General features: G+C 42.4%; 1 protein-coding gene across 2 annotated transcripts in view; it reads left to right on the top strand.

Moving 5' to 3' along the window:
* Positions 1-243: 243 nt before the first annotated feature.
* ssh2a (slingshot protein phosphatase 2a) overlaps positions 244-18,609 on the top strand; it is a 31,251-nt gene continuing 12,885 nt past the window's right edge. Inside the window, exons 1-2 of one of the 2 annotated variants that reach the window (XM_086260924.1) lie at positions 244-572; positions 3,094-3,137. In XM_086260924.1, coding sequence (XP_086117050.1) covers positions 510-572; positions 3,094-3,137 — 107 coding nt within the window. In that variant the 5' untranslated portion in view covers positions 244-509. Of the gene's footprint in view, positions 573-3,093; positions 3,138-14,621; positions 15,151-18,609 lie in introns of those variants that run through there. The other variant, XM_086260923.1, reaches the window with a different exon arrangement.

The raw sequence follows: 18,609 nt of genomic DNA, 5'->3' as shown, positions 1-18,609 counted from the left end.
CAGCCAGTAGCCCGTTTGACAGCTGTTTAACAGGACGCATGCGCATAGCACCGGCGAGGGATGCTGACGTGTAAAGTGCACAGATGTTGGGCATGCCTCTGTAGGAAATTTAGAAATCTCCTGTCAAAATAAAAGTAGACAAAATTAGACTCTTTGAAGAGGGGCGAATTAATTGGTATCTAAAAATACTCTTATCAAAAAAATATCACATTAGTAATTCGACGTCTTAGGAGTGCACCCTCAGCTGTCGGCTCTCCAGTAAATAGCCAAATGCTGTGTTTGTTTTTCCTCAGTTGCTATAAGTTTCTGGATACAACTTTTCGTTTGAAAAACTAAATGTTACAAAACTTTCATTATTGTTTGCGACTTGACACAAGCGGTGCAACTAAGCAACCTCCGTTGAAATAACCTCGGGAGCACGGTGCACTGTAGTGTCTGCCCAAAATAATGTCCGGTATCCCGTCGTTTCACTCTCCGAGGTGACCGAGGTCTGAGCAGCTGCAGTCGGGATGGCACTGGTTACTGTCCAGCGGTCTCCGACACCGAGCACTACCTCCAGCCCCTGCGTGTCTGTGAGTATCTGTAAACTGGTTTGACGTTTTGCCTCACTTTCGGCTGGTGTGACACGGTGAGCCTACCGTTAGCCCAGTTTGTACTCAACCTACATGGGTGGCTAACTTTACTAGCCGCTAGCCCCATACTGTAAGCCTAAAGGAAGCTCTTACTTTGAGATGAAGAGATGGAGGTTTGAGTTTTAAGCTATTTAGCCAAACACAGGCCACTATCCCAGCTTCATATTAAATGTGAAAAGTTGTTTTTTTCTTTCTTTCTTTGAAACTAGCAGGAACAAAGCTAGCAGGTAGAGCTTATGTTTGCTAACTCACTTCCTCCCGGAGAACCCAAAGTCGTCTCAGATCAACTGAACTACAAAAACACAACATACATACATAGATAGACAGACAAACAGACAGATGTTTTTTTTAATCAGTTTGAAGTGTTTGTAAAAGTCATCATTATGTTTGTGTATTCTGTGGTGTAAAACGTAGGATAGGATTGCAGTCCGGAGAACAAGACAGCTTCAACGGATCACTGGTTAGTAGAGTGACAGACAGTAAGGGGCCGGGAAGCGGGTTAGTGTGGCAGGCATGTCAGAGCCGGCAGGAAGGCAGTCCTCTTATCCCCTCTGACAAGCCTGAGGTTTCCAGCGTCTGGCTTCAAGCGCTTGAGTGCAGGGTGACGGCGTGGCTGCAGTAGATAAGACCTATGCCTTGTGCAAAGTACTGTTTGTGAGGACAGATGTTGACTGCTCTGGTAGGCTGTTTTCTGAGAAAGAAAAGAAGACAAATACCGACAAGGACTTCTGATTATCACAATGCGTTGCAGAGTTTACATGCGATTGAAGAAAATGTGCAGCCTGGTGGAGAATCACATGGACAGCTGTGCAAATTCTTTTGAATAGATCAGGAGTAAATATATGGTCAGTAAACATCCTGGTGCTGATGCTGGTGGGGAAATTTGTCATCAAGACAAAATGATTTAAAAGCATCTTTAGGCTTATTATTAATGGTTACTAACATTTGCATGGGATGCTGCTTGGCAGAGTTTGGACGCCCTAATAAAGTCCAGCCTTTGCTGAACCAAACAGATGGTTCACACGACTTATTGCTGTTAGTGAATTTATGACCAGGCAGCAAAAGAGTCGCAGGCTGAGGCTACCAGCTGCTTGTCATGAGACCTGCTTCTGATGGGAAGTAGCCTTGTGAGGACTCTTGTGAGATGTGTGCTGCTGAGAGGGCAGAAACCTGAGAAAAGGGGCAGCATTGTATGGGGAGAGAACTGGCAATAAAACTCCTATGAAGGAACTCAGCAGCCATGAGGCTTGCAGCTTGGATGCCACCGCACCATAATAGTTAGAATATTTCCCTGTATGCTTGCCCTCTAAACGTCTGATCCACACAGGATCAAATAAAGGTTTAAGATTGACCCTGTGGTAATACAGAAAGCATTACTTCCACACATCCCAGCAGGGAATAGCCTCCCCACTGTGGCAGTACACAGTAATCTGCCTAGCAGCACTATGAATTCCCAATTCTCATTGGCTATGCAACCACTCCCTACACATCCATGCAAAGGAACGATAACCACAGAGATCCGCACGTAGCCTCCTTCTTACCTTATGTTGTTTTAAACACAAATACGCAGCGTCTACACTAATCAGGAATATGTGGGCTTGCTTTGCGGTGGGAGCCCTGGTTTCACATTTGCCTTTGAAATCTGCTGAGCAAGCCATTGTGTCAGAGGTGTGTGTGTACGTGCAGTATGCATCTGCGCACTCCTTTTTCACCCAAGAAACAATATTTTTGCCTTGGAGGCAGGCCGATAAGCTGTTGATGTAGAGAGCACCATTCAGCCAGATGCTTCTTTAGGCTTAATCGCATCTGTGGTTGTGGACACCAAGAAGAAAATGACAATGCTCTGGCCTGCAGCCGCCTGCTCTTCCTTCTCTTACCCGCCTGTCACCATCTTCCATTATCAATCTTGAAGTAACATCTTATTATCGTTCGGTCTGGGCGTGTCTGTGCACACTGCATGTCTGTATTGGCCTGGGTAGTGGCCCAGGATTGACAGATTGATGCCAAAGAGAAAGTTCCCTCAGTTTGTGAGGGATTACTGAAAAAAGGCTGGGATTAAAAACACGTGCATGTGCGTGCGGCAAACTGTGCTGGTTCCAGTGGTGGGGGAGGATGACTGCATGCGTTTTGGGAAGAGAGCACCCGAGGGTGTGGGGAGTATCGGGGGCATGGTCACTCAGTGTGTTTCGGCCTTTATCCCTGGTCTCTGCTCTGAGCCTCACTTGAAGTAGTGGCCCTGTCTTGTGAGTGAAGTCATAGATGAAGAGCTTTACATGGAAGCCCTCACTGCCACCCACTGTAGTGCTCCTATAATGTACAGTTAATAAAATGTGACGCACTCCCATTGGTTGTGAAATAATCTTTGTTCTTCCTGAAATACAAGCATCTCTTGTCAGAAAAAGGTGATGAAAGAGTTAAATAAATATTCTGCTTTCTTTAACAATATTGTTTGCCTCTGCAGGAGTCGGGCAGTGGCGAGGATGACCGTCGCTTCCATCTCAGGAGGTGAGACCACCCCTCTGTCTTATGTTTCTTGTTTCCTTAAACAACCCTTTACTTTCAAATGCTGCCATTAGCAGGATCCACGCAAACTGCATCTCAGACCACTAGGGGGAGACTGTACATCAGTATTATTCAATTTTACCTCTAAGTGCTTAAGCACATTTTATGTTGTCAGTTTATAAGACATTAATATAGCTGTCACATTATTATTATTATTATTATTGTTTTTGTTGTTGTTGTCATTATTTTAAGGCAACACTATTCAAAGACCAGAATTCCCATGTGTAAGAGCATTAGAAAAAGTTGCTGTATCTTTCTAGTCACAGCATAATCAAAGGAAATGTATCAATTGGAATCGGATGAAAATGTGTTCCTGTTTATTCCTAAATGTTCCTCGCACACGGTCCCTGCATTGTAGTGCCAAATTTCCTCTGCTTTAAACAGCGAACAGTAAGCTGCTAAGACAACAAGTCGTTCATTCTAAATTTGGAAGTTACTTATATATTTACATTGTGTAACACAGAGCGTTTTGATATGGCAAAAATAGTTCCTTTCTGTTTGGCGTAAACAAATGGCGGCTTTGTGAGAACTTTATATCAATATTTGGCCGTCCCTGTCATATTGCAGGGTGCGGTTAATTTGAGGCTTTCTGCCCGAGGGTTGTGGTCTAGCTGATTTGCTTTTGACGTGTGCATCTGTGTCTTCATAAAAGACGAGGACGTCACAGCTGTTATTGTTTTTTTGTTTCCATGACTCGGGTGGCTCTGTCATTATCCTGCAACCTGGGCCAAGGCCCTGTTCACAATTGAAATGAAATTCTCTTTAGCGAGGAGAGCCTGAAAGCTTGCACTTTGTTATGTTTGTGTCTGGCTTGCTACTAGCTGCCATTCAACACAGACATTTTCTCTCCATTGTGGGGAAGGCTACGCAAAGATACCGCACTCACTTCAAATGTTCTCCCTGCGTTACATTCTGAGACACTAGTGCACAGTCATTAAAGAGAAAGTGGAACATCAAAGCATGTGCAGCCTTTCCGTCTTTAATGGACTTTGTAAAGGGCTTTTGTAGACTAATCTAAACTTTGAAGTGCAATCTAAGTAGCATGTCTTTGTCGTTTAACTTTCTGTGTCAAGCTTTTATCAGGTGTAACTCATATTTTTACGTTGCCTCTTGTCACTGCTGTAGTTACTGTGTAATTCAGCAGGTAAAGATGCAGTGCAGCTAAACTCCACATATATAGTCCAGCTGTGTTGAGCTCAGCCTGAGACAGACAGTTCAGTCAGTGCAGATTAAAGGGCTGGTCTGATTGTCCTGTTTGGAGGCATGACAGAAATGCCAGATAATGACAGATTTCTGCAGGAGTCGTGTCACAGGAGGAAAAAAGAAAACAACAAAACACTGCCTGCCTGCCAGTCCGTGTTAGTGTTTCCTCATCTTTGAATAGCAGTGCTAAGAAGCAGTCCAGTGAGCCTGAGCTTCTCCACTTCTCTATTTTCTCTTTCTTTATTTTTGCACTTTGACCATGGCCCAGAATCACTATGATTTCATTCAAGTTAATCTAAGGATGCTAAGCACAGTCGGGCCTATTTATTACTAGGACGGGAGACTGAGCTCAGTTGGTAGAGCTCAGGTGGTCTGCCAGTCGGAGCGTTGGTGGAACGATCCCTGGCTCCTACAGTCCATGTGTCCAAGTGTCCTTGGGCATACTGAACCCCAAACTGCATCCATCATTTACCATCTTGGTTCATTCTGGTGGAGTGACATTTATTCAGATGCTAACTCTGACTAGATGAATGTTTATTTAAAACCCTTTGAACATAGTTGTGTACGTGCCGCACTACATCTGGATTGCACCGCAACTTGCTCATAGACAAACACTTTGTCAGGCCCAATATAAAAAAATATAAAAAAAAATAAAAAAATATTTGGCGTTGGGCATGTATAATGCGAACTTGGAACAAATGTGGAACATGCAAAAAAAAGGGGGTGGGGGGGTTGTCAGATATATTTGAAAGCTGAAAGCTGAAAGCTGAAAAATGGTGACATCATTCCTACAGTAAACACACCCCGATAGTGACCGCGAGGACATGTGGTCCTGATTATTTGTTAGGTAATACCTCAAAGCAGAGGTGAAGTCATAGGCATTGATGAGCGTGCACACACACATTTATGCGGGTGCAGCCAAGGACCTTGCTAAGGGACGCCCAATGTGTATTAACCAAGAGCAGAGGTCCAATTAACTGTGCACTCCCCAACCTACGTATGCCTTCACACAGCCGCATGGGCCAGTAACATTGCACTGGAGCCGTTCAAACTGAGGAAGGCTTTGGCCTTTTGTACTGCAGTAATATTTTTCTCTCCATCATCGTTTTCTTGTGCTTCTCCAGAGTTTTTGTCTTCTCCTTTTCGCTGTATACCGACTCCCACACTGTATCTCTCACTCTCATATTCTCTTTCTCTCTCAGTCAACATCTTTTTCACACAGACAGATGCAAACAGCTATCTCTGCCCATTGCACCACACCAATGAAGGATAACTGCTGCAGTGCAATAATGAATCTCTGCCATACACTGTTGCCTCAGGACTGACACTGACTGTCAAGGACAGTGTTAGAAAAACTGTCTTTATTTTCCTACCCAAAGCCATCATTTGGCTTTTTTTCCTCTTTTTTTTTCCTTTCCTCTAAGTAAATCTGTTAGTGCTCGAATAAATGTTGGTAAATGTGTTTTACTGTGGCTGCTGCACAAAAGAGATCATTTGCAGGGATATGTGAGTAACTCAGTGTTTGGTCAAATTAGTTTTTAAAGATCCCTGCATTTAATGGTTTAATATTTGTTCACTTTAACCCTGTTCTACAACATTATCCATTACAGTGTTGTGTACTGTTCAGCACAGAGATTGATATGGGATAGGGATATTAACTTGGATGTTTCCTGCTTCATTAATCTTGTCTAATCTTGTAGCTGTCCCACAAAATGCTAAGGTGCACAAGCTGGATTCGTTCCTTTAAACCACAAAGGCATACCCGCAATCACTTCTCCTTCTCCTGCCTATTTGGTTTGCTGTTCACAAAGTGCCACAATGTATCAGCAAAAATGCCACCTTAGTTAGCTCTGTGTCAATGTATTGTATCTACTGTAGTGAGAAAGCAGGCCGAGGATGAGAAAAGCTTGTGTGAAGAAAGGACCTGTTGTTTAGCAGCCCTCCTCCTGACCTTGTCTGTCTATTGTGTCCATGCTGTACAACATTTCCTTTTTACTGAGTGCAAAACGGGTCATTGTATTGCCGTGTTGGCTGTTTGTTTGCAGTACAGCTCCAAAAAGAAAAAAGGGTAGACTGCTTCATCAAATGTAAATAAAAGTACAATAGAGTGATTTGGAAATGATTTACATGTAATTGAAAATATTATCTATTATATTACTGGGCAACAGGCCGGGAGCGCAGAAAGGCCAGTTTAGCACACAGGCATAAGTACTACAGAGCCTTGCTGTGGTAATGCATGTTAAAATAATCACGGCCTTTAATGGAGGAGGAGTGGCACAATAGGTTTCTCCAAAATTGTATTGTTTATAATTAATGCTGCCTTGACCATTGAAATCCCTTGCGTTGTGTAACTCTTTTGTTGCCTGTTCATGTTGTAGCTTTATAGAGAACTCTGAAACAGGTGCACACAAGCAGAGCAGGTTCATCAGGCCTGCTCTTAGAATGAGAAGGGCGAGGTGCAGTAATCAACACCAAGCCAACGGCATGCTCTTTAAACACCAACTTCTCATGTGGAAACAAGTTTATAAGCTGTTATATGTCATTTATACCCTGCACCTGCCTTCTGTCTTTCTACAGCACACCTGCTGTTTAAACATTGAGTGCTTGATTAGTGACTACATGGGCGTATGTGTTCCCACCGCCACTAAGAAACTGCAGTGCACAGTTTGTACTTCCAGTATTTCGCCCATGGAAGTTCTGCCTTGTGGGACAATAAGCATTTCATGCACAATATCTGACAATTTTATAATGCAGAAAATGGAAATCATGGTTCATCAATGCAAGTTTTGTAATTTAGCTGAATTATGCAATTGCAAATTGGAAATATTAGAGTCACTGGAACAACAGGAAAACTATTCGGGTCCTGGTAAGTTTTCTTTTTGAAAACTATATTTTGTGACTTATTCATTAAGAGAAACTAATTCTCGGGAAAGAAATTCATACTGGATTAGCCATAACCTCAGTGGAAAAAAATCTGTGATGTAACAGTTGGAAACAGTGGAAATCCACAAACAGCATGCAGTTAATTCCACAGAAGAGCCAAGGGTTACAGTCATTGTGTGCAACATATTTAATTTGATTTTAATTTCAATTCAGTTTTATTTATATAGTGTCAAATCACAACAGTCTTCTCAAGGCAGTCTATATTGTCTGGTAAAGACCAAACAATAATAGAGCGAGAACACCAACAATCAAACCACCCACTATGAGCAAGCACTAAGCAACAGTGAGAAGGAAAAGCTCCCTTTTAACAAGAAGAAACATCGGGCAAAATCAGGCTCATTTATACTGTTGGAAAGTCTGCTTCTTTTCCCTTAATCGGTGCCCTATTTGTAAAGAAAATGCATTTGTAGGTTGAGCAGCAGAGTTGAGTATGTGAGTTGTGCCCATGAAAAACTTGATCTGGTCTCGGACTGAACTCTATTATCCAAGATGACAACAATTGCCAATTGGGTGTACTGTTCGTGCCAGAGTGACCAACACAACCACACTGTCTGACTTGCGACAAATACTGGTTGACAAATGTTATAACATCCCACAGCAGTGACCCAAGTTGGTAACCAACATGAGATGAGGAACCAGGTTGTTGTGGATCTGTATGGCTCTTCCACATGTTATTGAGGCCCCTGTTTGATAATTGAATAAATTGTTAAATTTGCAATATGTCTTGTTTATTCAGACTTCGTCCAATTCAATAAATGACACCACACAAGAGTCTATGGCAGAGTAAGCTGTTTAGCATTGGCTGAGAAGATTTGGCAAGTTTTTCATCAACTTAACCCACACACTGAACTCTGCTCCTCAACCCACAAATGCATTTTCTTACAAATGTGGCATTATTTAAAGGAAATAACAAGCTTTCCACTGGTATAAAATTTATTGCCAAGACGCATTGTTACAACTAAGAAACAATCAACCAAACACACATTCCCTTACTTTTTCTGACAAGTTTAAATATATAACATACATAACATATGTCACTGAGTAATGCAAGATATAACAATACAGATATAACAGTTTTGCAGTTATATTTGCAGAAATACGTTCTGGGCTAACTTCACTTACACACCTATTTTCAGCTTGTCCTTATCTAAAGTATACTTTTGGTTTACTGTTCAATATCTTTTGCTAATAGAGCCTTATTTGTCTTTCTTATATGACTGTTCAGAGCTTTAGAGCCATTTCTCCAAAGCTAAGCGCTTGTACAGCTGACTGGGCTAAGTCTTCAGCAAACATTTGAACTTTAGGCATTGTAGGTCATGATGTTCTTCAGTTTGTTTTCAACTTGAAATTCCCTTTTAAGTGATAAAGGAAGACGTAGCTGGGAAACAGTTGTGCAACTTGTTCACATCTCAACTAAACACCACAGCATGGTCTCAGGTTACCATCCCAGAGACAAATAGGTTTCCACTGGGTGCTGGTAAATTTGATGACACTAAACAGAACCACATGACAAGAGCACTTGAGCACACAACCTGCCCTGTGATGCAAGAGCAGTCAGTGGGACACGTAGGTGAAGCAAAGTATAGTTTGAGGACTGGAGTGCTGGTGTGTTTGTTTCATATGTGATTTAATCAGAGTTATCGGCACGTACACACTCTGGCAACTGGTTTGTTGTCTGTTTCCCTGCGTTGTAGCATTGCCGTTGGATCTATGCAAATTAGGGTTGTAGTTTTATTTTAGCTCACTTATTATGACATAAGTTTACATTCACTGTCATGAGTTCAGCTTTATTAACAGTCATTCACTACTTGCAAAAGTACGATTATACGTTTGTTTTTGGAGATTTTTTATAAGATAAGTAAGAGTACTTCATAAAACAATGACAATAACATGTCATAATCATTTCAGAGAAGGGGATAATAAAATGGCACACAGTTTAAGGAGAGCAACTCTAGCTCATTAAATTGTTCGCGGACCTAGAACATACACCAATCAGCCACAACATCCCAGCTCCCGATGCTGTAGCAGGAAAGCTAAGGCTGCCTATAGGAGGAGGATTGAAGATCACTTTGCTGACAACGACCCCAGAAAAATGTGGCAGGGGATCAATCACATTACCAACTACAGAAGCAATAACCAGGCAACATCTAGGACTGATGCCTCACTGGCTGAGGATCTAAACCGTTTCTTCGCCCGCTTTGAGACGACCAAGCCCTCAGCTGCCACACCACTTCCACCCGCCCCCAGCACTGGCACACTAACACTTAGGGAGCACCAAGTGAGGTGTGTTCTAAGGTCAGTGAATCCCAGGAAGGCGGCAGGTCCTGATGGAATACATGGAAAGGTTCTCAGAGCATGTGCTGACGAACTGACCGGAGTCTTCACTAAAATCTTCAACCTTTCCTTGTCATCAAACACCGTCCCGCCCTGCCTCAAAACTTCCACCATCATCCCCATCGCCAAGAAGACAGCTGTGGCCAGCCCAAATGACTACAGGCCTGTTGCACTTACGCCTGTAGTGATGAAGTGCTTTGAGAGACTGGTCTGTCAGCACATCAGGGCCGGTCTGCCTCCCACTCTGGACCCCCACCAATTTGCCTACAGGACAAATCGTTCCACCGAGGACGCTATCACCATAGCGCTCCACACTGCGCTGAGTCACCTGGAGCACCGAGGAAGCTATGTGAGAATGCTCTTTCTGGACTTCAGCTCAGCATTCAATCATATCATCCCGGAGATCCTGGTCCAGAAACTGTCTCACCTGGGACTCTCCACCCCCATCTGCCTCTGGATCAAGGACTTCCTGACAAATAGACCACAGTCTGTCAGACTCGGCCCCCACCGGTCCAGCACCATCACACTCAGCACCGGGTCTCCACAAGGATGTGTTTTGAGTCCCCTCCTGTTTACGCTCTACACATCCGACTGCTCCCCTACCCATCTCTCAAACACCATCATAAAGTTCGCGGATGACACCACAGTGGTTGGACTCATCTCAAGGGGGGATGAGTCGGACTACAGAGATGAGGTCAACAGACTGACTGAGTGGTGTTCAGTTAACAACCTCCAACTGAACACCACGAAAACTAAAGAACTTATCTTGGACTTCAGGAAGGGCAGAGCAGACCCGGCCCCACTTTACATTCACGGGAGCTGTGTGGAGAGGGTACACTCCATGAGGTTTCTGGGCGTGCAGATATCTGATGACCTCTCCTGGACTGCAAATACTACAGCGGTGGTTAAAAAGGCCCAGCAGCGTCTCCACTTTCTGAGAGTGCTCAGGAGGAACAACCTGGAGGAGAGGCTGCTGGTGACATTTTACAGAGCCACCATAGAGAGCATCCTAACGTACGGCATAACAACATGGTATGCAGGGTGCTCAGCTGCAGACAGGAAAGTACTGCAGAGGGTCATCAACACAGCCCAGAAGATCACTGGCTGCTCTCTGCCCAGCCTGGAGGTCACTGCAAACTCTCGGTACCTCAGCAGAGCTGGCAATATCATCAAGGACCACTCTCACCCCAGCAACCAACTGTTTGAACTATTACCGTCAGGCCGACGGTACAGGTCACATAAAACCAGGACAAACAGATTCAGGGATAGCTTCTTTCCCAGAGCTATCACCGTAGTAAATAAGCACAAAAACAATTGAACCTATTCCATACCGTCAGAGCGTCACAAGGAGTGGACTGAGGCTGGTATTAGTATTGCATCAAGAGCTTCTAGGCACAGGCGTAGTCAGGAAACGGGCTACAATTGTCACATTCTTAATATCAAGTTACTCCTAAACTAGAGACAACAGCAGAATCATCTTACTTGGGCTAAGGAGAAAAATAACTGAAGTGTTGGTCCTCTTTGAGATAAATTTTGAATTACATTTGGAAATCAAGGTTTTACGCTTTGGAAGAAGACTGGAGAAGCACACAATTCAAAATGTGTCAAGTCAAACCTGCAGTCTGTGATGATTTGGGGTCGTCATGGTTGTTTCATAGCCTATATAGGTGTCTACCAGGGGATTTTAGAGCACTTTGTACTCCCATCTGATAGAGAATTGCCATTTTCCTTTTTGAAGAGGACTTAGCACCTGCCCACAGTGCCAAAAATAGCCATGTTATTACTGTGGTTGATTAACCAGCTAACTCACCTGACCTGAACCCCAGAGTATCTATAAGTTAAGATGCCAAAAGGAAGATGACAAATACCTTACCCCAAAATATAGATGATCTGAAGGCTGCTGTCAAGCCAACCTTGGTCTCAGTAATGCCTCAGCAGTGTAATAAGCTTATCACCTCCATGCCACAGCGCATTGCTGAAGCAATTCTTGGTAAAGGGCACCCAAATAAATACTGAGTATATAAATAAATATATATATCGAAGTTATAAACACTTTTGAATTGAGCTTTGAAAATATTCTAATAGTTTGTGAACGGATGTGCCAGTCCGATAGCTGGATCAGACATTGGTCTGATAGGCCCAGAAAGTAGGGCTGCTCGATTATGGCAAAAATGATAATCACGATTATTTTCACTGAAATTGAGATCGCGATTATTTGACGATATTTATTTAACCCTTTAAGACCTACTATAGAACCAAGTCCGCCAGAGCTTATATTATTTTTTTTACATGTTGTAGTGCCATTTGTGGGAGCATTTCAAGTTGCTAAATAACTGTTATAGCCCATATTTTAATAATATGTATGCATTAAGTCCATAGTAACTACATTAATTGCAAAAAAGTGCAATAAACTACAAAAAAATTTATATCGTTTTTGTTTTGTTTTTTTACATATATTTCTACTTGGAGAAATTTAAGAGGTTTATCCCTCAAAACTTTAAATACAAAAAAGTTGCAAAAAATAGTTTACAACAACAGGAAATTTATTTTGAGTGTCTTCATAGTTTTATTTTGGAGATACACCAATTTTTATATACTGCAGGAAAAACAAAAAAAACAATCCTATGATGCAAATTTGCAAAGAAAACAGCAGGTGCATCAAAATAAACTATTTCCAGCAGTGCAATTTGAGTTCTAAGCATCCCAGAAACTATTCAGAAAAGTCAAACATGACCAGTATAGGCTTTTAAGGCCTACAAGTAAAAAACTACATTTCCGCGAAAATGACGTCACTTCCAGTTTCGGCCAGGAAATGGCGGACATGCGACAGTTCGCGCTGACGTCTGTTTCACTGTGGGAAGTGTTACAAACAGCTGATCGGATCGGCAAAGCGTGTTTCTGGAATATTATGTTTTTGTTCCTGCAAGCGCTTTTTATGCAATTTTTGCAAAGCTTTATGTGGAACGAAACCGTGACCGAGGACAAGCTGATGGCATAAGATGTAAGTACAACTCCTCCGGTTTCATATGCAAAACAAATTATTGCGCTAGCTTACGCGGTTCGGGTTCTACAGGGATTTAAAAATAGTTACACAAAACGGAGCATGCTGCTCTGACCGGATTTAAAGGGTTAACAATGACTTTAGAAAATAATATAAAATAGTGTGCAACACCACTGAAGTTTTTTTTTTTTTTTACCTCTCTTTTCAACCAACAGCAGTCACTCTCCTCTCCAAATAACTTCTGCTTAGCTTTCCGAGCTTCCCTCGGGTCCTCTTAATCAGCGGTCTCCAACCTTTTTTGCGCCACGGACCGGTTTATGCCCGACAATATTTTCACGGACCGGCCTTTAAGGTGTCGCGGATAAATGAGGGAGGGGCTAATAATCGGCTCTGTCATTTTTAATGATCGTTGAAAGCCCAGATCGTAATCGTGATTAAAATTTGATTAATTGAGCAGCCCTACCAGAAAGTCTTCTCAACTCAGTGATAATGTGCCGCACTATGGTACAGTCAATGCAGTTCAGCAGTGTGAATCTAACAACAGTGGCACAACAGTTTTGTACCTGACACTGGTACACCAACAGCTTCTATTTTTATGTTTACACAAGTTTTGTACTTAACTGCAAAATCTGAAATGAACTGGATTAGGCTAATTTCAGATACTGGATTTCAGATTTTCATGATCTATAAGCCATAATCATAAAATTTAAAACAAAGATTTCACTTAATGTTCAGTGAATATAGAATATATGAACTTTTACCTTTTTGAATTAAATCCCCCCCCCCCCCTTTTCCCAAATATTCTCATTTTTTAAAGATTCACTAGTACATCCAACAAAGTTTCCAGGTGCTACTGTTACAGGTTAGTCAGTGTTTTCTGCTTTAACAGGATGTAAGAACTACAGGCTGGAAAGTTTGTGATTGCTTAGCCAAAGGTGTATTGTGTAACAGTATTCTTAATAGTGCCCTATTTTCAGACTTCCTACCGATAACTGCACTACTTTGGAAACACTCAAAACAAAAATCCAGCCCTCTGTAAACACAGTATGACTCTTCTCCATTGTGTAGAGGTAGAGGTCATTTACTACAGATGTTTTAGTTTAGAATTTAAGGCACTTGGCACACGTTGGTGTGACTGCAGCAGCAGGGGGGTGCGCTGTGGTTTTACCTTGTTTTTCAGATTGTTTGCAGCTTACATAGGACCCAGCATGCTGGCGCGTCAACTGAACATAAAACTTTAAAAGGCTATAAAATAAACCTTAAGCCTGTGCCCACCTCACAGCATGGAGTACCTCAGCTGATACTTGATACCCTCAGACCAGCTTCATGGGAACAGTCACTGCTCACCCAGACTTTCTTGACAAGGCAGGCTCCACTTTACCTAGATACTACAGGCTCACTGCTACAGCAGCTCAGCCCAGATAACTTCAGCCTGTTTCTCATTTATCTTCTCCTTATGTAACCCAGCCACATGGTTTGTGTGTTGGGAGGGAAGTTTGGAGAGGAGACAAGTCTTCACAGTGAGCTGACTGCAGAACCAAAAGCCCATGCGAGTTTTATTCCCTCTATTACATTAGCTTGTTGATGAATAGATCCTCTATTGACCCTGTTGTGCCGGGACAACTAATCAGCTGCTGGGCCTCACTTGACTCTGGCAACTTTAACATACTAGGCTTATTAAATGCACCACTCCGTGTTTAATCTATTATGGATGCGGCATTAAGTAATTCCCAACTTCTAACCAAACACTGAAGCTGTATCTTCAGCCAGTCAAAGCAGCCAAAAACCTGCGGAGTAGAGAACTGGTTTACTTTCAAAAGCGTCGATGCAGAGGTGCTGCTAGTGCCGTCAGTCCCACTTCCCTCTTGCCCTCATTGGCTTCCCCATATTTCCCAAAAACACGTGGCTCCAGCTCCTCCCTGCTATGACTTCTCCAGCAAGAGTTTGACCCAAGTCATACGCCTCAGTACTGTACATGGTAAAGGATATTACCTCTTGTGGCAGGGATGAATATGTTTTTAGAAAACGCTGCGGTGATCCTCTTTTAAAATGGCTTTTGCTTTCTTGGGGAAATACTGGACAGTGATACGCTGCTGACGGGGGCAGGAACACGGCGTGCTAGCTTCAATCTTCCTGCCTTATTTATTGTAACAGAACTACGATTTGGAAACGTCTTATTTGTGTGTGAAATATTTAGAGGAATATTTCCTCACTTTTTGTCGAATCGCGCCGTAAAATCCTCCCACGGAAGACTGTTTGCGATGACTGTGGGAGAGGAGTAAAAGTTCTCCATCGGACTTTAAAAACACCTGCCGCTCTCTGCTCCCTCCGCGCTGCCCTCGACGGCATGACCCTCGGCACGGTGGCCGGTTCCGACTGCTCGTCGCCGGTCAGCTTCTGCTCCTGCTGCGGGGCAAAGATGGTACCCTACTTCAGCGACGACGCGGTGGTGTCAAAAAATGAGATCAACCAGCTGTAAGTTGCACAAGAGTGGCATGCTGTGAACAGTAGTGACAGTGGGCTGTTTCGTATTGAATAAACAATTAGACGACATAGTGTGTGTGTGTGTGTGTGTGTGTGAGTGTGAGTGAGTGAGACTAAAAACAATAAGTAGGTGGGACTGCGACACAGAGTGAAGCTGCCGTTAAGTAACAGGGTCTCCATTCAAATTTCTCCAGCACAACTTCAACTCCAACGTGGAAGTAGACTGTGGGCGTACTGTCTGAAACTCGAGTGTGCTAATAAAGATTTAAAATACACACCAGATTGTCACCATTATTTCATCTTGTAGCAATTTTATCATTTACCACAATACTCGGTGTTCTAGTGAATTGATGCAATATGTGGGTTTTGTAATATCAGGGTTGATGAATGTATTTCCTGGTGACTTATCAGGATCTTACTCATCACAGTACTCCCTTTTTGACCTTACTAAGACATAAGTGCTCTTCAGCCTGTGTGAATCATCCAACCTGTTTCCAGGTGTGGACATGGAATTAAGCAAGGGATTCCTCTTTAGGTATACTTAGTGGAGAGAAATGGGGGGAAGGAAGGGGTCACCCGATTGCCATAATAAGAGATTTATGTGGCAGGGGGCATGTTGGTATTTAGTATCATGACTGAAATAGAAATAAGAGCTTTTGAGGAAGATGAGTTAAATAAAGTGGAGAAAGAAGAAACTGTAAATAATTTTTTTGTTTTCTTTACTTTTGGCTATAATATGTGACAAGTTAAACTTTTATGTTTGAGGTCAGTGGCTTAATGTGTCTTAATATTATTAAGGAAAAGACTCAAACTGACCCGTATCCACCTGGATCCTGACAGTTAATTTAAGCAATAAGCATCTGAATGTGACTTTTAAAATGATCCCAAACAGTTAGGACTGTTGTGTGTCTGGTAAACCAATAATAGTACTGCACAACTGGCTGCTCATCAGAATTTTTTATAAGCTGTCCATATATCCTGTTCTGTATTAGAAGTTCTAATACAGAACTGTCGGTGAAAATTATTCTTGGAGCTAAGTTTAATTGAGCTGCATTTTAAAGAGGTGCAATTTCACAATTTGTGTATATTTTCTAAGTTCACTATTTTGTATGTGTTGAGAAAAACACAGATTTTAAAATTACATGGTCTAATATTTACATTTAGCATATAACTGCAACATTATTTTTTCGTTTTTTTTTTTTTTTAAAGACTCGAAAGGACTTGAAATTCAAAGTTTCAGACTTGTGACTTGACTCGGACTTTTACACCAGTGACTTGAGACTCGACTCTGACTTGCCTGACGTTACTTGAGACTTGACTTGAGACTTGAGGATAAAGACTTGAGACTTACTTGAGACTTGCAAAACAATGACTTGGTCCCACCTCTGATTAGAACTAATGCCCTTTGTTGAGATGTCAGTGATGGATGATTACTTTATCATCCAGTGGTCTTATCTGTTATCTCTCTGTGCCTGCAGACATCAAGGCAAAGTTGGGTGAAGGCTTGGTTTTGCCTGAGAGATGTAAAAGGATTTAGCTGACTTGTACATGTGGTGAAGACGAGTCTGCTCTTCAGGACAGATCAAAGGCCTACTGTGTTCCAGTATTTCTAAACTCATGTGGTGCTGTCTCAGATAATCTCAACAAATTTGGGGAAGAGGGGGAAAAAGAAAATCAATGCAAAACTTCTTCAAAACTACTTAAACTAGATTAAAAGCTTATGTAATCAGCATTAACCAATTTGTATTTAGTTCCAGTGTTGGGCTGTTTTCATGGAGTCAGCGAGCGCATGAGAACGGGCCCTCTATTATGGTTTTCAGGAAAGTCAAGGGCAAAGTGTGTGTCTTGATTGCATTGTTTTTTAGTTGGTTTACACATGACAGTGTAGCAAAGTTATTGAGTAAACTGAACGTTTAGCTTTTATTAGAGCTGCACCCACTCGTTAAGGAAATAGTTTTTCTTTCTTTCTTTTTTTTCTGTGAGTTTGCACAAGGTTGGTTTATGGGAAGAAGTTACTCTGAGACAGGCACACAGTGCTTACTGGCAGTCGCGTGTCTGGTAAACAGCAGCAGATGTGGGAATCTTTCTGACTTCCTGGCTTTGTTTGAAATACAGCATGATGCTAGTGGCTTGTTGTGATCAGCAGTTTTTTGTAGTGCCCAAAGATGGTTTCGAGCCCTTATCACGACACAGGGGACGTGCTTTCATTTTTTTCTGTTTGTGTGCACACATACATGTCTGTTTATGTCAGACAAATGCTGATTTTTAACCAGGTTTCTGCACGTAATTACAGGCTTTGAGGCTGTCACTGGACTTTAAGTGTTGCCTGAGGATAAACGACACCTGGAACACTGTTGTTGTGCCATCAGTTTTTAAAAGATACTGGTAAACCCTCTCCTCCACTTTTATCCGTGTTTGTGTTTTGTACACATTGTCCAAAGCAAACGGATGGGACTGAAACGTGACAAAGATGTTTTGTTTGAGCGTTTGCAGAAGAGACTATCAGCTGAACAGTGATACAGGCACCTGGTTATAGGTCCTTACCTGGGCTGTGTGTGGGCGATTTGTCTTTAACGTTAAGTAGGTTTCTCGAAGTTTGTATAATTAGCTTAAGTAAATCGCCTGATATCAGACAAAACAGATGATCCTGTTTGTTGCCAAGTTTCTATTAGTGCTTAATTGTGTCCAGGTACAACCACTGCTCATCTATATTTTGCCTCGGCCACATTAAAAAAAGATTTCTTTCTGTAACTGTAAGTGTAAAATGTAGTCCGGATCCTTCTGAGAATAGCCTCGAGTGCCTGACTCAGGTATGTTCATTTCCAGCACTCATACCTTTGTCTATCAGATTACCAAAGAAACAGTAGTGAAACTTGTGGTACTTAATTGCACGCTTGCAGAAGCCAGGGGAAAAGGGCAGCAAGCCGACTGTACTAGCAAAACAAAAGTCTATGTTTAGTTTGACCCGAATTTTGTCTCTTCATCGGTCCTGACCTCTTCTGCTCCAGAGGCCCTCATCTGCTATTTGAGTTTCCATGTTTGTCCAACAGTCTGTTTAGCATCAAGCAGACTTTGTGGAAATGCACTTTGATTAAAATTACAATCAAAAACATGTAACCTCTTGAGATTTCGTGTGACACGGGCCTTCAGCCAGACTTGAATGAGGACGTTGAGGTTTGTGGGTCTGCTAGCTCACCGAGACACTACACGAACATAACTTCTCCCTTTGGTCTTCTGTCTGTCATTTTTTTTCTGCATGTTCATGGCTTATGCTTCCAGGCATCAGGGCCCACGTGCACCTGCAGACATGTGGACACACATAAACATACACAGCAGCTAATTCCCTGCCTTTCTCATGGGCTGTATCCGTCTCTGTTGTAAACTCCTAAAGCCTTAGGAGGACCTGCCCTCCACAGAGCAGACCCTATATTTATCCCACTCTCCTCCTGA

The sequence above is a fragment of the Aulonocara sp. 'chitande type north' Nkhata Bay genome, linkage group LG14 (genome assembly GCF_057382095.1).
Source record: "Aulonocara sp. 'chitande type north' Nkhata Bay isolate Kocher_YH1m ecotype deep benthic linkage group LG14, A_spYH_male_GT1.1, whole genome shotgun sequence".
Classification (NCBI taxonomy): Eukaryota; Metazoa; Chordata; class Actinopteri; order Cichliformes; family Cichlidae; genus Aulonocara; species Aulonocara sp. 'chitande type north' Nkhata Bay.
Note: the sequence above shows the minus strand (reverse complement) of the source record. Positions and strands in the feature narration are given on the sequence as shown.